Source organism: Haliotis rubra, unplaced genomic scaffold (genome assembly GCF_003918875.1).
Source record: "Haliotis rubra isolate DU_JTF1 unplaced genomic scaffold, ASM391887v1 Scf628, whole genome shotgun sequence".
In the NCBI taxonomy this organism is placed as follows: Eukaryota; Metazoa; Mollusca; class Gastropoda; order Lepetellida; family Haliotidae; genus Haliotis; species Haliotis rubra.
Window position 1 is genome coordinate 135382 of NW_025767333.1, and position 23933 is coordinate 159314.

General features: G+C 42.5%; 1 protein-coding gene and 1 long non-coding RNA gene across 2 annotated transcripts; one reads left to right on the top strand and one right to left on the bottom strand.

The window, feature by feature from the left end:
• Positions 1 to 5162: 5162 nt before the first annotated feature.
• LOC124256447 (alpha-N-acetylgalactosaminidase-like) lies at positions 5163 to 17043 on the top strand. The gene is given in 9 exon segments (XM_046690440.1): positions 5163 to 5321; positions 5323 to 5369; positions 9590 to 9680; positions 9683 to 9763; positions 10853 to 11027; positions 11250 to 11335; positions 12800 to 12964; positions 13920 to 14117; positions 16448 to 17043. Coding segments are annotated over 9 exon segments (1209 nt in total). The 5' UTR covers positions 5163 to 5213; the 3' UTR covers positions 16706 to 17043.
• Positions 17044 to 20628: 3585 nt separating this feature from the next.
• LOC124256449 lies at positions 20629 to 22935 on the bottom strand. Its single transcript, XR_006892919.1, has 2 exons — positions 22870 to 22935; positions 20629 to 21206 (listed from the first exon to the last, which is right to left on the bottom strand). It is a non-coding gene; the product is annotated as an uncharacterized LOC124256449 (long non-coding RNA).
• Positions 22936 to 23933: the final 998 nt, after the last annotated feature.

Here is a 23933-nt window from a genome sequence, read left to right on the forward strand (position 1 = left end):
ACATTGACAGTGTGAGGCTATGACAAGGTTACAGTGACAGTGTGAGGCTATGACAAGGTTACATCGACAGTGTGAGGTTATGACAAGGTGACAGTGACAGTGTGAGGCTGGAGCTATGACAAGGTTACATCGACAGTGTGAGGCTATGACAAGCTTACAGTGACAGAGTGAGGATGTGACAAGCTTACAGTGACAGAGTGAGGCTATGACAAGCTTACAGTGACAGAGTGAATCTATGACAAGCTTACAGTGACAGAGTGAGGCTGTGACAAGGTTACAATGACAGAGTGAGGCTATGTCAAGCTTACAGTGACAGAGTGAGGCTATGAGACAAACACAGTGACAGAGTAGGCTATGACAAGGTTACATCAACAGTGTGAGGCTATGGCAAGGTTACATCGACAGTGTGAGGCTATGATAAGGTTACATCGACAGTGTGAGGCTATGACAAGGTTACAGTGACAGAGTGAAGATGTGACAAGGTTACGTTTACAGAGTGAGGATGTGACAAGGTTACGTTTACAGAATGAGGCTATGACAAGGTTACATCGAGAGTGTGAGGATGTGACAAGGATACGTTTACAGAGTGAGGATGTGACAAGGTTACGTTTACAGAGTGAGGCTATGACAAGGTTACATGGACAGTGTGAGGCTATGACAAGCTTTCAGTGACAGAGTGAGGATGTGACAAGGTTACGTTTTACAGAGTGAGGATGTGACAAGGTTACGTTTACAGAGTGAGAGGCTATGACAAGGCTACATCGACAGTCTGAGGCTATGACAAGCTTACAGTGACAGAGTGAGGATGTGACAAGCTTACAGTGACAGAGTGAGGCTATGACAAGCTTACAGAGACAGAGTGAGTCTATGGCAAGGTTACATTGACAGAGTGAGGCTGTGACAAGGTTACAATGACAGAGTGAGAGGCTATGACAAGCTTGACAGTGACAGAGTGAGGCTATGACAAGCTTACAGTGACAGAGTGAGGCTATGACAAGGTTACAGTGACAGAGTGAGGCAATGACAAGGTTACAGTGACAGAGTGATTCTATGACAAGGTTACATCGACAGTGTGAGGCTATGACAAGCTTACAGTGACAGAGTGAGTCTATGACAAGCTTACAGTGACAGTGTGAGGCTATGACAAGGTTACATCGACAGTGTGAGGCTATGACAAGGTTACAGTGACAGAGTGAGTCTATGACAAGGTTACATCGACAGTGTGAGGCTATGGCAAGGTTACATCGACAGTGTGAGGCTATGATAAAGGTTACATCGACAGTGTGAGGCTATGACAAGGTTACAGTGACAGAGTGAGTCTATGACAAGGTTACATCGACAGTGTGAGGCTATGACAAGGTTACAGTGACAGTGTGAGGCTATGACAAGGTTACATCGACAGTGTGAGGCTATGACAAGGTTACAGTGACAGTGTGAGGCTATGACAAGGTTACATCGACAGTGTGAGGCTATCACAAGGTTACAGTGACAGAGTGAGGCTATGACAAGCTTACAGTGACAGAGTGAGGCTACGACAAGGTTACATCGACAGTGTGAGGCTATGACAAGCTTACAGTGACAGAGTGAGGATGTGACAAGCTTACAGTGACAGAGTGAGGCTATGACAAGCTTACAGTGACAGAGTGAGTCTATGACAAAGCTTACAGTGACAGAGTGAGGCTGTGACAAGGTTACAATGACAGAGTGAGGCTATGTCAAGCTTACAGTGACAGAGTGAGGCTATGACAAGCTTACAGTGACAGAGTGAGGCTATGACAAGGTTACATCAACAGTGTGAGGCTATGACAAGGTTACATTGACAGAGTGAAGATGTGACAAGGTTACGTTTACAGAGTGAGGATGTGACAAGGTTACGTTTACAGAGTGAGGCTATGACAAGGTTACATCGAGAGTGTGAGGATGTGACAAGGATACGTTTACAGAGTGAGGATGTGACAAGGTTACGTTTACAGAGTGAGGCTATGACAAGGTTACATGGACAGTGTGAGGCTATGACAAGCTTACAGTGACAGAGTGAGGATGTGACAAGGTAACGTTTACAGAGTGAGGATGTGACAAGGTTACGTTTACAGAGTGAGGCTATGACAAGCTTACAGTGACAAAGTGAGGCTATGACAAGCTTACAGGGACAGAGTGAGGCTATGACAAGGTTACATCAACAGTGTGAGGCTATGACAAGGTTACATTGACAGAGTGAAGATGTGACAAGGTTACTTTTACAGAGTGAGGATGTGACAAGGTTACGTTTACAGAGTGAGGTTATGACAAGGTTACATCGACAGTGTGAGGATGTGACAAGGTTACGTTTACAGAGTGAGGATGTGACTTGGTTACGTTTACAGAGTGAGGCTATGGACAAGGTTACATGGACAGTGTGAGGCTATGACAAGCTTACAGTGACAGAGTGAGGATGTGACAAGGTAACGTTTACAGAGTGAGGATGTGACAAGGTTACATCGACAGTCTGAGGCTATGACAAGCTTACAGTGACAGAGTGAGTCTATGACAAGGTTACATTGACAGAGCGAGGCTGTGACAAGGTTACAATGACAGAGTGAGGCTATGACAAAGCTTACAGTGACAGAGTGAGGCTATGACAAGCTTACAGTGACAGAGTGAGACTATGACAAGCTTACAGTGACAGAGTGAGGATGTGACAAAGTTACGTTTACAGAATGAGGATGTGACAAAGTTATGTTTACAAAGTGAGGATGTGACAAGGTTACGTTTACAGAGTGAGGCTGTGACAAGGTTACAGTGACAGTGTGAGGCTATGAAAAGGTTACATTGACAGAGTGAGCCTGTGACAAGGTTACGTTTACAGAGTGAGGAGGGTGACAAGGTCACGTTTACAGAGTGAGGCTATGACAAGCTTACATTGACAGAGTGAGACTATGACAAGCTTACAGTGAAGTGTGAGGCTATGACAAGGTTACATCGACAGTGTGAGGCTATGACAAGGTTACAGTGACATTGTGAGGCTATGACAAGCTTACAGTGACAGAGTGAGGTTATGGCAAGCTTACAGTGACAGAGTGAGTCTATGACAAGGTTACATTGACAGAGTGAGGCTATGACAAGGTTACATTGACAGTGTGAGGCTATGACAAGGGTTACAGTGACAGTGTGAGGCTATGACAAGCTTACAGTGACAGAGTAAGGCTATGATAAGGTTACATCGACAGTGTGAGGCTATGACAAGGTTACATCGACAGTGTGAGGCTATGACAAGGTTACAGTGACAGTGTGAGGCTATGAGAAGCTTACAGTGACAGAGTGAGGCTATGACAAGCTTACAGTGACAGAGTGAGGCTATGACAAGCTTACAGTGAGAGAGTGAGTCCATGACAAGGTTACATTGACAGAGTGAGGCTATGACAAGCTTACAGTGACAGAGTGAGGCTATGACAAGCTTGCAGTGACAGAGAGTGAGGCTATGACAAGGTTACAGTGACAGAGTGAGGCTATGACATGGTTACATCGACAGTGTGAGGCTATGACAAGCTTACAGTGACAGAGTGAGGCTATGACAAGGTTACATTGACAGAGTGAGGCTATGACAAGCTTACAGTGACAGAGTGAGGCTATGACAAGCTTACAGTGACAGGTGAGGCTATGACAAGCTTACAGTGACAGAGTGAGGCTATGACAAGGCTACAGTGACAGTGACAGTGTGAGGCTATGACAAGGTTACATTGACAGAGTGAGCCTGTGACAAGGTTACGTTTACAGATCGAGGATGTGACAAGGTTACATTGACAGTGTGAGGCTATGACAAGGTTACATTGACAGAGTGAGCCTGTGACAAGGTTACGTTTACAGAGTGAGAAGGGTGACAAGGTCACGTTTACAGAGTGAGGATGTGACAAGGTTACAGGGACAGTGTGAGGCTATGACAAGGTTACATTGACAGAGTGAGCCTGTGACAAAGGTTACGTTTACAGAGTGAGGAGGGTGACAAGGTCACGTTTACAGAGTGAGGATGTGACAAGGTTACATTTAGAGAGTGAGGATGTGACAAGGCTACGTTTAGAGAATGAGGCTGTGACAAGGTTACAGTGACAGTGTGAGGCTATGACAAGGTTACATTTACAGAGTGAGGCTATGACAAGGTTACATTGACAGAGTGAGGCTGTGACAAGGTTACATTGACAGAGTGAGGCTATGACAAGATGACATTGACAAGGTATGGCTATGGCAAGGTTACATTGACAGTGTGAGGCTATGGCAAGGTTACATTGACAGGGTAAGGCTATGGCAAGGTTACATTGACAGGGTGAGGCTATGGCAAGGTTACATTGACAGGGTGAGGCTATGGCAAGGTTACATTGACAGGGTGTGAGGCTATGGCAAGATTACATTGACAGAGTATGGCTATGGCAAGGTTACATTGACAGGGTGAGGCTATGGCAAGGTTACATTGACAGGGTGAGGCTATGGCAAGGTTACATTGACAGGGGTGAGGCTATGGCAAGATTACATTGACAGAGTGAGGCTATGGCAAGATTACATTGACAGGGTATGGCTATGGCAAGGTTACATTGACAGGGTGAGGCTATGGCAAGGTTACATTGACAGGGTAAGGCTATGGCAAGGTTACATTGACAGGGTGAGGCTATGGCAAAATCACTTCGTAACATTGACGTTGAAGCCAAACCAATGCTACCAGGACTACAGCCGTGTTGTAGAAGCGAGTTTAAGCTGCATAAGCAACATTTTATAATCAGGCTCTGATATAGATAGGTATCATCGTGCATATCTCCATAGTGTTACCTGCGTGCTCATGTGAAGGGCCCGCCTCCGTGGCGTAGGGATTGGAGCTTCCGCCCGGAGAGTGGAAGGTTGCGGGTTCGATCCCACACCGCGTCATACCAAAAGACGTTAAATTTTGGTACTTGTTGGTCCCTGCCTGGCGCTCGGCATTAATGGGTACATCAAGGACTGGTCGGCTCGGAGTCAGTATAATGTGTCTGAGTGGGGTATTCATGCTTCACTACGGCATGGTATCTCAGTGGGCTAGCACTATAAAACCAGCTTCAGTCTGGGCTAGTACAAGCAGCCGCACCTACACATACACACGCATGCGTCGTCATATGAGCGACGTTAAACCCAATTTCACCTCACCTGACCTCATGGTGAGGGAGATAACGAAGTGCTGTTGGAAGCTGCACATGCGATAACGTTACATAAAGATGGCTGGCCTTGGTCTACTGGTGGTGTTGAGTGTCCTTGGGGTGTCCCGGGCTTTGAACAACGGCCTCGCCCTCACCCCGCCCATGGGTTTCCTGGACTGGGAGAGGGTTCCGGTGTAATACGGACTGTGTCAATGACCCGGATAACTGCATCAGGTACGTGCTGTAACTGGGTAGTGACCTTGTGGTTACTGAGAAAATCTTTAAACATAAAACTTCAATGTTTTAACGTATAAATTATGTTAGATGCAATCCCAATATTAAATACACCATAAAAGCATTATATTTTTAAAGAGGTTCACCGTTGTCGGCCTAAAGGAAACTCTAATATTTTCGATTGAGGTATTTTCTTACTCGCAATTTTGTCATTCAAATTTATGAATAAAATATGTTTAAAACAAACAATGACCAAAACAAGTGTTCATGAAATGTTTAACTGCTTCACAGCACATATCACAAACACATGCAAAGTCAGGTTAAATTGAATGAATCCCAGGAACATATGCTATATATTTGTTAAACAAGTATGGTATTCAAGATATTTTTATGGATTAAACTTCTTTTTAATTTCATTTAATTAATCCATTTAATTTTAATCCATACAAATATCTTGGACATCAATGTACAACTTCTAAATGCCACTGAAAGACAAGTATGGTATTTACCATATGTCCCTGGGTTTCATTTATTGACCGAAAGACTAAGGGATTGAGCACAAATGCACCACTAATGGTCGTCTTTTCCCTTCTCATTGTTTAGAAAGCGATTCATAGACAGTACTCACTATGAAATCGGACTGTCACAATGGACTTTTGAAATGTTTTTGACACCTTAAAGAAGACTTTTCCGGGGAAAATGTTAATAGTGGGGTTTACATTGAGAGGATACCTATTCATATGACATGAGCTTAAATGACATGAAACATAAATTAGAATGCCAATATTACAAGTTAGAAAATACCTCAAACGAAAATAATACATTTTCTTTTTAGGGTGACGGCGAAATATAATACTTGTTTTGCATGGTGTATTTAACTGTAGTAGTGTGGTTGCATCCTTGGTGTATTTAACTGTAGTAGTGTGGTTGCATCCTTCACTCTGGGAAGCGAACGTTTGTTATATCTGAAAGCATTCTGGTTCCTACATTTCCGTGAGACGCTGATGGAGTGATGCAAGCTTCTCTGAGAAGTTATCTGTAAATAGTTGTTTGTCAGTATTATATTAATTGTACCATCAAAGGTGAGACCGACTATCATTACGCTTTAATCTTTCTGGCTTTCCGACAAAGTGAGCATTACTTACTTAATGTTCACCAATGGGCAGCTGTGGCTCTACAGACATGTCTGTGTTTGACAATCTCGATGATCAGGTTTGATTCTTACCTGGGCTAAAAGACGGATAGTTAGCGACGTTGGTATCTCCATGTGCCTTCCTCCATGCATACATATAGGTTACACAAACTCAAATATTATCTCATTTTTTATTATTTTGAAAAAAAATATTCCCCATAATATTTATTTAAAAAAAAAAAAAAAAAAAAAAATATCATCTCATTGACTTCTATAATAACGTTATATATTTTTATAAAATAACTAAGATATCAACAGCTATTACATGTACACGTGCGCATAGTCTGACCTTAAAGAAGCAATAAAAATATAAAACATGAACACCTCATCCTTTTCCAAGTACAGGAAGCTAAACAGACCAACCCCAGTTCCGCACAAAATGTCAACTGCTTGAAGATAATGTGATCGCATTCAGTATAAGTCATCAGCAAGACAGCACTGAATATAAAAAACAACACGATCAGCTTTAATTACTGGTTCGATGTATATTTAATTGTCAAACATCTTACACAAAATCACCCAATCACAGCTGTCAGATAATTCAGTCTGCACTGAAGGTTCAGGACGAAAAATGTGCGTTAAAATATTGATTCTGATTTGGTGTAGTATACAGTAAAAATACTGATCGATGCTTAAGCAATGACATGATTTTTTATCGCCATATTATATTTGGCCGCTTTTGCATGACATATCTCACACCTAGTTAGGGTTGATCTTGATTTTCGTGAGAGGCGACTAACGGGATCGGGTGGTCAGACTCACTGACTTCGTTGACTCATGTCATCGTATCCCAATAGTGTAAATCGATGCTCATGCTGTTGATCACTGGATTGTCTGGTCCAGACACGGTTATTTTCAGCCCGTCGCAATATAGCTGGAATATTGCCGAGTGCGGCGTAAAACTTTCCTCAGGTTCCATGTCAAGGCTAACTATAGGCCGTGTTGTCAACAGCTACATATCATCAAGTTATTAACTATAACGTCATCTCATAAACCACTGACCTAGTCCGTGGTGTTATTAACTCGTCAACTAACTGGGCCGTGTTATTATCTACCGCATAGGTCGCGTTATCGCCCGGTGCAAAAGATAATTCTATTAGCACTAAAATAGGCTATGGTGTCATCAACCAATCGAAAACAAGGTGTTATCGACTGATACAACAAGTCGTGATATCAACCAGTACAACAGCACGCTTGTCGTAAGAGGCGACTAAAGGGATCAGGGTGCCGTTGTACAAAACAACCTTAGCGCTAAGACACCTTAAGTCTATGTTAAGGGAATGCATGGGAGTTGCGGTCACCTTAGCGCTAAGACACCTTAAGTCTATGTTAAGGTATCGGAGTTACGGTCACCTTAGCGCTAAGACTACCTTAAGTCTATGTTAAGGTATGGGAGTTACGGTCACCTTAGCGCTAAGACTACCTTAAGTCTATGTTAAGGTATGGGAGTTACGGTCACCTTAGCGCTAAGACTACCTTAAGTCTATGTTAAGGTATGGGAGTTACGGTCACCTTAGCGCTAAGACTACCTTAAGTCTATGTTAAGGTATGGGAGTTACGGTCACCTTAGGGCTAAGACTACCTTAAGTCTATGTAAAGGTATGGGAGTTACGGTCACCTTAGCGGTAAGATCGCTTTGCGAAACGGCACTGAGGTGGTCAGGATCGTTTATCGCGTAGGTTGATGCTCTAGATCCGGGGCCATATAGCGTTAAACAAGAAAGAAAGAAACACTATTGGTTCCATAGTCGACTGGCTTTGTTTACGGGTGGGAGGTGACGTATGGTTCATCACAGGAATGGTCCTCTTTAGAGTACAACTATTAAAATCACCAAGAATACATTTTTGAGCTTCCGGTCAAAGTGTCTCTAACTTTGGAATCGTGTGGTTGATCATGTCTACAGGGGAACAGATGTCAGGGTACCCACTTATCTTCAGGAGTAGATGGTGGTGTGTGGTCCTGCGCATAGAGCAGCAACGGTGGGCGCGGAGAGTACTTGGATGGGTGACCGTGTTTGGCAACTTGACTCCTGAGAGTTTCTAGGACTTCAGTCCTGCCCCACAATGAGGCACATGTGATATATGTGGTCTCACCTTGGGCAAGTGAGTTTGTTCAAAATTGCCTCTGTTCACCCAGCAGAAAATGGGTACCCGGTGGGATAAGTCATATGACTATTAACCTTTTGTCGCCTCACTGTCAGCTTGGGTTATGCGGGGTAATAATAATCAGATTGTGCGCTTTGAGGCATCCTTATGTTTGGAAATAGCGCCATAGAAATACACTGTTATTTTTATTATAGTAGATATGGGACACGAGAAGCTCGCGGTAGCAGTGAAGGGGTAGTCCGAGGTCTAACACCAAGGCCATGTGTTACTATGATGTTAATGTAATAATAAGAGTAATAATAATAAGAGTACTTTTATCGCTGTATTATCGCCATTGGGCATCTGTAAAGGTGGATATTAGGCGCTTTACAAAGTACTATTATATTATATAGCGCCTCGTCCACATCACTCAGGGACATGCTCTGAGCGCGTAACACATACACAGGTTCTATGTACAGGAAAATTGGTGTATAGATAGATAGAGATATTTCTTGAAGATGTGAGTTGTGAGCTTGGACTAAAGACTTGCAGTGACGGGGAGGTTTTAAGATCCGATGGTAGAGAGTTCCAGGTTGGCAGCAGCATGAGAATATGAATTTGCACCAAAGATTTTGAGATGGTACACGTGGACAAATAGCAAATGTTAATCATTGGAGCGGAGAGACCTTTCCGGTTTGTACAGAGTTATCAAGTCTTGGAGGTATGCTGGTCCAGTGTTATTAATCGACTGATAGACAAGGGAGGGCAGTTTAAATTCAGTCCTCTCGCGACAGCATGGTTCTGTATTTTCTGGAGGCGCTGTAATTGTTCATCAGAGATACCAATTAGTAAACTATTACAGTAGTTAAAACTACAGTTCGAATGATGTAGGTCGCGCTCGTCATTTGAAAAACTATTATTTACATCAACATATTACATTCCAGCGAGAAGTTGTTCATGACGATGGCAGACATACTAGCGGAGGAGGGCTACCGCGACCTCGGCTACGAATACATCGGCATCGACGACTGCTGGCCCTCAAATCTCAGGACGCTGACGGCAACCTCGTGGCAGACCCAGAGAGGTTCCCCAACGGTATCCTCGGTCTCTCTCGATATGTAAGCGTTTAGGTGAATCCCTTGCTCTGACTTTGGTGTCAATAGTCTTTCCTTTTGTTGCACATATTAGTCAGTGATTGAGTGATACCATGGCGTGTCAACGACGTGCGGGAACGCTGCCTGCAATGATAAAGGGTTACACGTTTGACAATTTGAATTTATTTTACAATCGTTACAAGGCTAACAAGACTAAAAACATACTGTCTTATTTGTTTCAGTTGAATCGCCATCTAGTTGAGTATACCATATGTGTATACTTTTGTTTGACCGGAATTTAGAACCATAATCAACCAAATCTGGAATATGGAATTTGAATTAACGATTATAGGTTAAACGCAACCCTCTACAGCAAACTGCGGCTTCTACTATTCTATCCAAGATACATGATGTATGACCCGCGGTCACGAAGGGGGAAACGGTATACTGCCGTATTAGTAGAACCGCGGTATTTTGCCTTCGGTTCGGTATACCGTAATGCAATCCTAAAGTTCGATATGTGCAGTTTTCGTACCGTCGTTGTAGTAACCTTTTAAAACATTTTTTAAAATGTCTAGAAATGGAATCATGTTGTGAAAATCTATGCATTTCTTTGCCAGACGGTCGCTATTTTCCGGGAAGTAAGTTCTCACATATCCAACCCAAAAGGACAGAACCGAAGGCCTTGTACCATATTGCGCACCGTACCGTGGTAGAAGCGTACCGTTTCACCCATAGCGGTCACAATGGGTTTTTTTTAACGAATATCTTAACACGTAAGAGAAATTCCAAAATGCTTCCGTAATGGTTCCACAGATGCTCAACTCCAGTTCTCAAAGATACCTTACTATCTCTATAACATATGTGCATTATTGATCGATTGAGTATATGCTTGACATCCTTTGTATGCTAGCTTCCAGGATTGTTTCCAACCTTCTGTATGGCTGTTTAATGGTAAATTAAATGTAAACGAGATCTCTTATGCTGCCCTGCAAAGGTCCATTCCCGTGGACTGAAACTGGGAAACCGACACATCCTTACCGTTTTGTACCGTGACCATATAATGCCGTATAATGGCAATGTGTATTGGATCTGCCATGTTACTTTTCACAGGTACATTCACGTGGGCTAAAACTGGGTATCTATGGAGACGTCGGTACCAAGACATGCGCAGGGTACCCTGGGAGCCAGGACTACACGAAGCAGGACGCCGAGACGTTTGCAAGATGGGAACTAGACTTGCTCAAGTTTGATGGCTGTAACACAGATGTAAACCGCTCGGCAATACGTGAGATATCAAGCAACAGTTTCACCTGGACTTTGTTTATGCATCCAAGTACAACATAATGAATACTTTTCTAGTAAAACATCCAGTATGATTTTAGTATTCAGCATATCGCCCAGCATAACAAAAAAACAACATTGTATATCACCAAGTGGAGTTTGCAGTCAGGACATTAGGAGACATCGAGTGATCAGGAACTGGTAGTGGTGCATTGTTGTGTTTCAGATTTCCCGTTAATGAGCCAAAGCCTGAACGCGACTGGCAGACCTATCCTCTTTACGTGTGAATGGTTTAGTGCAGACCTGACCAAGGTATGTATATGTCTAAGTCCTACCATGAATTTGGAAAATTACTCGTTTCTAACTGGTCAGCAAAACCTCCCCAAATAACATCTTTGTTAATGGCTAAATTGATGACCGCATTACCGCGACAGGAGATAAATACAGGTTATCAGGCGAATGTGTTTTGGGATGGTTAATATCCTGCATTGGGAATAAACATTGTATTTAGCGAGCCTTGACGAGCGTGATAACCTATTTATCATACAATGTAATTCTAATTTACAATAAAAAAAGCGATTTCAATTGCCACAAATCATGAAACTAACTTCATGGAATGTGCACAGATATCTATGACGTCACAAATATGCGCGTAGTAATACGCTACGTCACAAGCTCGGTGACAATTTCCTTCTGATCACTCAATTGACTGCGTTGGGTCATCTAGTTCCCAGTACGTTTTTATTTTAAAGCAGGTATTGTTGCCAACAAATCTTAGCTTACGTTTGACAAATAACAACAAACTTGCGTGGAACATCAGACATATTAATTACCTTTTGAACAACAAATACACATTACTGTTCGCGGGGCATTCTGCACCCGGATTCCTGTGCCGTCAGCTCGCTAACACTGGCAGTCGGTCGGGGTACTGGTGTTGGTATCTTCGTAAGCCTATGAATTTCTGTCTTCGCTTCGTGATCCACTCCATCTATCGTAACCAGACATGAATTTTCTTGAATCAAAGCACTGGCAGTACCGTAACCACAGCCGTCAATCCGGACTCCATCGCCGACACGCTACGCCATGTTTGTTTACACTGTGAAAGTAGTCCCTTAAATTTGCATATGGCCTCTCTAATGTACATCAATATCCGTATATGACTCCAACGGAAACCGAAAATATCCGTTGGCGTTATCCTGCCGAGAACGCTATCCATTGTACGATAAGGGGAAATACTTCATTGTCAATTGTAATGGTGAACAATAGGAAATAAAGCAGATTACCTGTGATAAAGTGCAGAGCTGAGGTACCATCATTATTCCAATTATGTGCAATAAGTTATTTTGACATAAAACGATCGAAATTGAAAGTATATTTACAGGGTGAATCAGCCTGTCCGTGTGGTCTTTTTGTCTGTCTGGGTGGTCTATCTATCTGTCTGGGTGGTCTATCTATCTGTCTGGGTGGTCTAGCTACCTGTGTGCATGCCACTGGCCTGTATGTGTGTGGGTGTCTGTCTGCCTGGCCGTCTGTGTGTCTGTCCGTCCTCTTGTATGTGTGTATGTCTGAGTTTGTATGTGTGTCTCCCTGTATGTGAGTGTGTCTGTCTACCTGTATGTGAGTGTGTCTGTCTACCTGTATGTGTGTCTGTATCACTGCCAGAGTAATATTTCCACATTTTAATTCATTGTCTGTTTCACACGTTTGTCACGATGGAATTTTGTAAATGCTTCGAGTCTTACCCCGCCAAACCTCATTGCGCCTACCTGTTTCTAGCACTCCCACTACATCAACAACAGCGAGTACTGCAACACCTGGAGGACGCTGAAGGACGTTCAGGACAACTGGCCGTCAGTCCTTGGCATCATCCAAGCTTACGCCCAAAATGTCGGGGACTTCATCTCAGTATCAGGTCCAGGGTCAATCAACGACCCTGATCAGGTGAATATATACACACACAAAACGAGTGATTCAGTCATATCAGTGACCGTCTCTCCATAACTTTCCTCTCCATCTATTTTGCCTCTTTGTGTCTTTCTGTTCAGGGGCGGTGGGGTAGCCTAGTGGTTAAAGAGTTCGCTCGTCACGCCGAAGACCCGGTTCGATTCTCCACTTGGATACAATGTGGAATCCCACTTCTGGTGTCTCCGCCGTGATATTGCTTGAATAGTGCTAAAAGCGGCGCAAAATACAACTCACTCGCCTACTTTCTGAACGTGTCTGTGAAGTTATTGGTGCTATATTTGTTTTAAAGTTTTGTTTCGAAATAGCGAGGTTGGTTGGGTGATATTCGGGGCTCATCTGGAAAGTCATGTTTAAAAAGAACTGACATCCCAACGGTCAGCCTCGAGCAGTTGAGTGAGTGAGTATGGTTTTACGCCGCTTTTAGCAATATTCCAGCAACATCACGGCGGGGTACACCAGAAATGGGCTTCACACATTGTGCCCAAGTGGGGAATCGAACCCGGGTCTTCGGCGTGACGAGCCAACGCTTTAACCACTAGTCTACCCCACCGCCCCCTCGAGCAGTTGAAGGGTAACCAGCCGTCAACTGCCCTCGTGCTCATTCCTCTTTGCACAGGCGGCAATACTGGAATCGTTGACTTCAAACATAGGCCTTCGGATGTTAATATGGAAACAATGTTTGCCATCTGACTTTATTTACGATATCTCAGAGTGGAACTGAGAATGTGTGGAATGAACACCATACAGCGTGACATCACTTCATTCATCTCAAATTGAGGATTTCTAGTCAATTTGAGAAATTTCAAAGAAGATTAAGCTTTCTGTTGCTGTTCTGTATAAATTATATAATTCTATCTAAATGAGATTTATTCCCTCGAAATATTACACATAATGCCATGAATAGAGACTGAGACTTCTATTTGGTGTTTAGCTGATCATCGGGGACTTCAGTCTGAGTTATGACCAGGAGAGGGCTCAGTTCGGGATGTGGGCGATGTTTGCCGCCCCACTCTACATCTCCGCTGATCTGAGGACCATCAGACCACAGGCCAAGGCCATTCTACAAAACAAGGGCGTCATTGCCATCAACCAGGACCCACTTGTAAAGGGAGCCAATATGATAAAAGAGGTGAGATTATTTTGAAAACCAACAAAATGGACACGACTCTTTCCTTAGAAAAAATAGTCGCCCCTAACGTCAACACCAATGACGAATTCATTATGAATTTGGAACAATAATTTGAAAAGAATTTGCATATTCCGTCAAATGGATTTATTTAAATATGAAACACCAGGTATTGACTTCTTTCAGCAAGTGATGTAGTCAATATATATTTATAATTTATATTACAGTGCACCCTGGTTATAATTCCACCCTGGATATAATGCCATGTTTTTGCCAGAACGGATTTCCTGACTATATTATACACTGGTTATAATGCCATACTGGATATAATGCCATTTGCCAAAGATTTTGGAACAAAAAGTCATTTTCCCCTGGTTATAATGCCAATTACACTGGCTGCAGGTAGTATAATACCTTACTTGGTTAGTTGACATGTCTCAAATTAATTGACCAAACACATTAATGCTTTAAGTAGTTTTGTCATCCGAGATAGGATGACACATGTGACAATACACTTCCTGCCACCTACAACAACAAGTCACCTGCAGCCCTTAGACGCTGGGATTATCCAGTCATTCAAGATTCATTACAGGAGACATCAACTCAATCACCTTGTTGATTGCATAGGGCCTCTTACTGTCCTACCTGATTATAATGCCATCCTGGATATAATGCCACGTTTTCTCCTGGACAAATGTGGCATTATAACCAAGGGTATACTATATTTTAACATAATAATATACTATAGTATATTAATAATGTATATATTAGTTTTCACTAATCAAAATTATAACAAAACATAAAACACCATGACGTTTTCAGCAGTTCATTTCGATATATATTGACAGCAGTCGTCATTAAGACAATTCCTATGTTTGAATCCGTTAATCATGTCGTGGTTGTTTGTGTATTGCGCGCGAACGCATCCCAAAATGCGTTTGTAAACGTTTGTCATAAACATTAAAACGATACACGAAAAGTGCATGCAGAAAACGTTTTCCACGTAATGTACCTGCAATGTGTGGGAAACATGAGTAGAGACATCGACTATAAAGGCCAAACCAAATTCATCATTTCATTACAAAATTTACGAAGATAATAAAATGCCAAGATGTAATGCTACTGACCGAAATATCGCCTTTGGACGTTTGGAAGCAGGGAAGTCCCAGTCTGCCGTTGCAAGACACTTCAACGTCCACCACAGCACCATACCTCGATTATGGTATCGATATACTCGCTTCATTTCGATCCAAGATCGTCCTTGAAGTGGAAGACCAAGAGTGACCACTCCTGCTCTGGACCGATTCATCCGGGTGTTTCACACACGTCACCGATTTGCTACAGCCACGGACACTGCGGGGTCAGGTGCCTGGTCTTTGAAGAATTTTGGACCAAATCATCAAAATTCGTCTGAGAGAAGTGGGAATTCGAGCATATCGACCAAAAAGTTGGACCTGTCCTGACGCAGCTCCACCGACAACGATGTATCCAAAGGTGCAAGAGGATACAGGTATGGAACTGGTGAACTGGCGTCTTTGGTTTCACGATGAATCGCGTTTCCTCCTCCAACGACGGGATGGAAGACAACGACATCGACACGAACGTTTTGCGTCGAACTATGTTCGACAGGTGGACAGATTTGGTGAAGAGCGTAATGGTGTGGGGAGATCAGAGCTAGAGGTGTTTCAAGTCAATCTTACACCAAATCGCTACATCGACCAAATCCTGCGACCTCACCACTTTCTAACCGCCAGAAAGAGGTGTTTTAGCACGACAACGCTCGATCCCACACAGGTCGTGTAACAGGTGCCTATCTAGCCAATGCAAACGTCAATGTCCTTCCAAAACGCCTGATCGGAACCCAATCGAGCATTTATCAAACTTAATCGATTTATGTATACTTAAATACGTTTAATAAATTTCCTTATTTTTGGCATGTGCGTTTCTTTTTTAAAGAGTTTAATACAGACATACAAATATAAATATTAATATCGGCAAAACACTGAGCTCCAGTGACGCGTAACGTTTTGTATTCAGGCTACATCCATGAATGGATGAGTGAGGTTTTACAATTACAGGGGCACCAGAAAAATATCCTTAACATACCGAGGTATCGAAGCGAACGAGCGAACGCTTTTACCACTAAGCTTATTACTTTAATCTCAAACATCGTTTTCACAGGAAAACAATGTCTCATATGCATCATGTGTCACTACGAGTGTCTGTCTCTGTGCATATGTGTGTGCCTCTATTGATATTCTCTATTTGTGCTATTAGGTGGGTCTGTCTACGCGAAGACTTACAATGTTCATGTCTGTTGTTTTCAATTGCAGATTCAAAACGTGCAGGTCTGGCTGAAGCCTTTGGTCAAACCCGGCAGTTATGCAGTCGCTTTCTTCAACCCGAACTCTGCTGGCACGCCAACGCGCATGTCCCTGACCCTGGCGGATATCACACTGACCAATCAGAACGGCTATAACGTTACTGACGTGTTTGATGACGTCAGTATGGGAATGTTCAAGCCGAGTGGTCAGTTCAATGTGACTGTCAACCCAACAGGAATTGTGCTGGTCAAGGCGGTTCCTCTTTGAGACATATTAAGATAAAGTCACTGGTGTTTAATGGCTTTTTGAACATAAATTATGAATACGTTCATTAGATGACGGTGGTCAAGGGGGTTGTAACATACTATAGTCTGTTTGCAGTGAAAACGTACCGATGAATTTCACGTTAAACAGAAAAGTAAATCAAATAAAGAAAAATTATGATTGCGAATCCTCATATCTTTACCTTGCCAGTTTAACATAAAAATCACAGAGTTTTATTTAACTTAGGATAAAAGGTGTTTAACAAACGATCATAGTTTCAAATCGATGTAATTGGTTTGTATTACAAGGGGGTATGCACATTAAATGAAGCCCCGAGAACAAGAAGGTAGTCTTAGTTAACGCTCATCACATACCGCACGTGCATTTGTTTCACTGTTCCAACTACTGCGCGTACCCCTGGTAATACATACCAATAATAACGATTTGAAACAATGATCGTTTGTTAAACAACTTTTATCCTAAGTTGAATAAAATTCTGAGATTTAAATGTTCAATTGGCAAGGTAAAATTATGAGCATTCGCAAACTTAATTTCACTTTATTTGGTTTCCTTTTTTGTTTTACGTGAAATTCATCGGTACGTGTTAACTGCAAACAGACTATAGTATTCCAATCGATTCGATTTTGTAAATTTGGTAAATGTATTTATCAGAAATAGCATTCATTCGTGTTCACAATAAAAGCTACTTTAACTGGAACTACCGAGCTTCTGTCGTGATCGTCAGTCAGAATGCAGTGTTTTGTCAGTATTATCTGCTTGGCGGGATTTACAATTTTTACGAATTCTGATTCTGCACGAGTGCATCCATAAACATTTGCGGGCTACATTGTGTTTGTGGAAATGTTTTCTCGTTTCTAGGACCCGTGAATGTCCGGGTTAGAATATTGATTTTCAGTAACCCATGCTTTTCGTAAGGGATCGGGTGGTCAGACTCGCTGACTTGGTGGACACATGTCATCGGTTCCCAATTGCGCAGATCGATGCTCATGCTGTTGATCACTAGATTGTCTGGTCAGACTCGATTATTTACAGACCGCTGCCATATAGCTGGAATATTGCTGAGTGCGAAGTAAAACTAAACTCACTCACTCACTGTTACAGCGAGAGATATAAATGTGCAAACAGATATTAAAATATTCTGTATAATACGATTAAGAATGAACAGTTTTGTTAAGGAAAAATAGCTTTGATCAACATCGATTTGAAGCGTTAATTGGCATGCAAAGAAAGTTTAATACAGATTTGTATTTGAGGGTCGTATTGCAAAGCGTTATTTTACCGTTCGATAGTTTCACCCTCTTCTGAAAGACTCGAGGGCAATCAGTCTGAAGCCATAGGCAAGTCACTATCTCCAGGATAAAGGAAAACAAAAGCTACTGTGCTTATTTAACTGCAGTTCAATGTGATTGCAGGTAAAGGAATGCAAAAGCTACTGTGCTTATTTAACTGCAGTTCAATGTGATTGCAGGTAAAGGAATGCAAAAGCTACTGTGCTTATTTAACTGCAGTTCAATGTGATTGCAGGTAAAGGAATACATAAGCTACTGTGCTTATTTAACTGCAGTTCAATGTGATTGCAGGTAAAGGAATACAAAAGCTACTGTGCTTATTTAACTGCAGTTCAATGTGATTGCAGGTAAAGGAATACATAAGCTACTGTGCTTATTTAACTGCAGTTCAATGCGATTGCAGGATAATGTATGCTATTTTCAAAAGGAACCAATGCAATTCTGTAGAAACCTACAAGTACCTGGCATTGTTGCGCTCACGATACTGCAACTATTGATTTCCCTGCATACACCTGGAAGCATGTAAGGACTGAAAAGTGCATCTACGTGTTCTTGTAGTCATGGGGTTTCAAAATTGCACAGATTAATTTCGAAATGTGACTTGTGTAGAATTGTCGACGAGGAATCTGGCAAACCTTTCGTCAGACGTACACATACTCTTCAGGAATTGTAATGATTATTTGTTTGCCACACTCAGCAATATTCTAACTATATACGATGATATGTCAACCAAGTCAGCAGAGCCTGACCACTCGATCCCGTTAGTCGCCTCTTACGACAAGCATTGGGACCTATCTTGTTTTAGTTGTCTGTCACAGAATAGTGAACATTGAATTCGATACAAATCTTACACAAATTAACGTCACTCCGTGTGTGCAGCCCAATAACAAACGATCCACGAACACCGTGCAGGATCTGATAATTGTACGATTTAGTGCCGTACACACATTCTTGCTGTGTGACATTGCATACACACATGATCAACCTGAAATTATTTTTTAGTTGCTAAATGTTAAGACTGACTGACTGAGTTTGGTTTTACGCCGCTTTTAGCAATATTCCAGCAACATCACGGCAGGGGACACCAGAAATGGGCTTCACACATTGTGCCCATGTGGGGATTCGAACCCGGGTCTTCGGCGTGACGAGCCAACGCTTTAACCATAAGGCTACCCCACCGCCCCCCAATGTTAAGAGCATGTTCCACATCGCCGGAAGTCGTCTGCGTCACCGAACCTGACCACCAGATCCATTAAGACGCCTCTTTCGAAAAGCACAGCGATGAATTCTAACTAGGTATGGCGAAATTACATTACTAACACAAAAAAATCATCTGTATACATTTATCTAAGATTTGTAAACAGATCAGACGACAGCATTCACCCATTGCCCGGAAGTAACATAATCAGCTGATACTCAGGGTGGCCGTAAGGTTGAATTGAGATAGGTGTTGCAGAAGAAATATCGACCGGGACCAGTTTTCAGGTATGTCTGTAGTTTAAAAGGGTGCAGAAACACCCCTTTAGGGCTGTACATTTCTATATAGCGATCCCTGTTGTCCCACAAGCCAACATCTTTCACAAAATGTATAACCCGCCATCTCTGCAAGCCAAAGGCAATGTTAGCAAAACCTATCTCAATCATCACTTTATGTTTCAATAACAAATTTGCCATGATTGTGAAATTAGCTTTCAAAATGGCTGGCACGTAAATAAAGTCGCAAGTCTGAATGAACAAATTTGTAAAATTACGGGAAACATTTTGAAAATTTTGTAAGAAACGATATTCAAGCCCTGTCTTTGTTCCGTGTTCTGCAGTATCCCGTATTTCGTTGAAAACAGCCTGTATTCTGGGTTTCACCTTTCTCCACCAACCCCAGCGAGGTTTCAATTCGTCCAGAGAAGCATTTGCTCTCCGGAAGCTTTTGAGAAGCCATATCTTTTCCCGTGGTTGCGAGTACAGATTCCAAGGATTAATGAGTGTGTCGTCGCCAATCTGTAAAAAACCTTTCACGTCCATGTTCAGTTTCATCGCTTCCACTGTGCATTCATACATATAATACCACCCTCTCTTGAACGCTTCCACATAAATAAAATTCCCGGTTGTGAAGTTACTGACAAATTCCTTAAAGGCCTTTAGTTTCGGTCCACAGTAAATAATGTTTGGAAAGTATGGTCGATACATTACCTCCAAACTCTGTATGTTTTTATAAAATCTTGGAACATTGAATGTAATAATGAGAGCTATATCATCTATGCTCGCGTGTGGAACTCTGATGTCAGTTTCAGGGCACAGGTCTTTCAAATAACTGTAGGCAAATTTGTTAAACAGACCTTTGCTGCTATTTGTTTGTGGGATCTTTATTAGTCCACGGTTGTGCTACGATTCGGCTTGCTTTCTTGAAATTGGCGATGTGGAATTTGATAGCTGGTATTCCTTAACTCTGAAATCCATTCTGTCAACCAAAGGACATCTCTGAAATCAATCAGTTGTTCCGATCCTATTCTATTTATCACATTACCCAAACAATCAAGTAAATCAAATTCTTTGTACATTGCCACGTTCTGAGTAGGGCTGCGATCAAGGTTCTTCTTTCAAATATCTGTTGATTCCGTATTGGTGACTCGTGAAACGGGTATATCCCAACCATTCCATCAATTTCCCACACGAACCTCTGCGTAATCAGATCCCCGAAGTCGACTTCCGTTAGCGGCAGAGCCCAGAATGCATCATACCGGAAGACGGTTATTTCAGAACCAAGGGAGGTAAACGTGTTGCGCGGGAGGAAAACAGGAGGTTGGCGGCTGTCGGTACGAAAATAGTTCAGTTTATCCTGTCTGATACTATTCTTCACACACACCACTTGGTTTGACAGAATTAGGGGATGCACACGCGTGTCGATATAATAATCAAACAATGCATACTCCTTTTCTGGTTCTTCACTCGTCACGTTACATTTGGATATAAAAGGGTCAAGAAAGGTTTTGTTTGTTTTCAGAACTATTCCTGTCTGAGGTTGATGAGCAGCCATTCGTTGTAACACGTGCAGCATGTGGGTGTCAAGTTACGGACAACGCTTATGACCTCTGCGCCGTGAGATATAGCATAAATACAACCCTTCATTTTCCAGCTTTTTCAGTGTCATCTGTGGCGTGTTGAAGCCGTCTCTGCTTAGTTCAGAACACCATGTAAACCTGTGGGGGAAAAAAGTGAGTGAGTAGAAACAAAAGGGCGGGTTGGGATGAGCCCACGACGTTTACAAATTGGTGAAATATACGAACTTCAGACAAACCTAGAAGTGAGTGAGTTTAGTTTTACTTCAGCAAGATCACGGCGTGGGACACCAGAAACAGGCTTCACACAGTTGAAAAAATTCTGAGATTTAAGTGTTCAATTGGCAAGGTAAAATTATGAGGATTCGCAATCCTAATTTCACTTTATTTGATTTACTTTTTTGCTTAAAGTGAAATTCATCGGTACGTTTGTAATAAGTTTTCTGGCGTGTCTGACTGACGCATCTCAGCACTCGTGGCCATCAAATAACCTAGGTTTCACATAGATTACCCATGAACATGTCGAAGATATTTTTCACTTTAAGCGTTCGTACCTGGATATCAGTGTTTAGAGTGGATTGATTGATTGAGTGAGTGAGTATGGTTTTACGCCACTTTTAGCAATATCACGGCGGGGGGACACCAGAAATGGGCTTCACACATTGTACCCAGGTTGGGAATCGAACCCGGGTCTTCAGCGTGACGAGCCAACGCTTTAACCACTAGGCTACCTCAATGCTCTTGGTCAGTGTGGGATCATAATCCTCATGGTGAGTGTGGTTTAACACAGCTTTAAACAATATTTCCCTCAGGCAAGTGACTTTGTTCAAAGTTGCCTCTGTTCACCAGCAGAAAATGGGTATCATGTTGGATAAGCCATGTGACTAGAACCTTCTTGCGCCTAACAGGCAGCTTGGGTTATTCAGGGGTAATAATAATCAGCGCCAGTGAGCAACTAGACAGATGGATACTAGGCACTATGAAAATGAATTAGTTATTGTTATTATATCATGGTGTGTTAAATTGGTGAGGCGGGAACCAGCGACAATACGAACACTGTGAAAGGCAGCGGCGGATAACGTGTCGAGCCAGCGTTTTCACCAGGTCGTTGAAGCGTAAAGTCTTTGGATGGAGAGTCCTTGGATGGATGACCGTGTCTGGCAACTTGACTCCAGAGTTTCAAGGACCTATGCCCTGCCACACAACGATACATCTATGTGGTCACACCTTAGGCAAGTGAGTTTGTTCAAAGTTGCCTGTTCATCCAGCAGAAAATGGGTACCCGGTGGTATAAGTAATATGACTATTAACCTTCTAACGCCCACAGGCAACTTGTGTTATCCTGGGTAATAATCTCCATGGGGCGTGGAGTTAAGCGCTATACGAATGACCAATTATTATATCATAAGTGGCGTCTATTGGAGTCATTGGTATAGAAATTAAAATCATGGGAGTTTCAAGGCACTTGAGGCTGTACCGAATTGTTAAACAAGCCAATGACAGCTTACTTCAGACAGACAAGCAGAGAATAGTTCGGCTGTCTTTTAACCAGTTGTATTACTACATACACAAATGATGGTGCTGTAAATACAGAGGTATAGTTGTTCAGGTAGACTGACTGACTGACTGACTGAGTATGGTTTTACGCCGTTTTTAGCAATATCACGGCGGGGACACCAGGGGCTTCACACATTGTTGTGGGGAATCGAACTCGGGTCTTCGGCGTGACGAGCCAAGGCTTTAACCACTAGGCTACCCCACCGCCCCTGTTCAGGTAGAAGTTGTATAACAATACATATTGTACCTGCAGTGCTCCATTGTCTCCTTGGTGTTAGGAAGTAATATTACTTTCCACCCAGACACGGCTGTGACATCTGAGGAATCGATGACGTTACAATCCATTTCTTATGACGATCGATATGAAACTTAAAACAAAAACAATATATCTTTCAAAATTGTGTAACAGTAAAACCTGATACAAGAGAAGCATAAGTTTGATTTCAGGGGAGTTTACTATAACGCAGCACGCACTGCTGACTGCTAGTCACCTGGTGTTTGATGCGGCTATACTTACTGGTGTGTGATGGAGCTACATTTACTGGTGTGTGATGCATCTATACTTACTGGTGTAATGATGGAGCTATACTTACTGGTGTGTATACTTACTGGTGTATGATGCAGCTATACTTACTGGTGTGTGTGATGGAGCTATACTTACTGGTGTGTGATGCAGCTATACTTACTGGGGTGTGATGCGGCTATACTTACTGGGTGTGTGATGCAGCTATACTTACTGGTGTGTGATGCAGTTATACTTACTGGTGTGTGATGCAGCTATACTTACTGGTGTGTGTGATGCAGCTTACTGGTGTGTGATGCGGTTACTGGTGTGTGGTGCGGCTATACTTACTGGTGTGTGATGCAGCTATACTTGCAGTTATACTTATGGTGCAGCTATACTTACTGGTGTGTGCAGTTATACTTACTGCAATACTTACTTACTGGTGTGTGTGATGCAGGTTATAGTAACTTGGTGTGTGATGCAGCTGTACTTGGTGTGTGGAGCAGCTATATACTTACTGGTGAACGATGCAGCTATACTTACTGGGGTGTGTGATGCAGTTATAGTTACTAGTGTGTTGATGGAGCTATACTTGGTGTGTGCGCGGCTATACTTGCTGGTGAGCGATGCAGCTATACTTACTGGTGTGTGATGGAGCTGTAACTGGTGTGTGGAGCAGCTATACTTACTGGTGAGCGACGCAGGTATACTTTACTTACTGGTGTGATGCAGTTATAGTTACTGGTGTGTGATGGAGCTATACTTACTGGTGTGTGTGATGCGGCTATACATGCTGGTGAGCGATG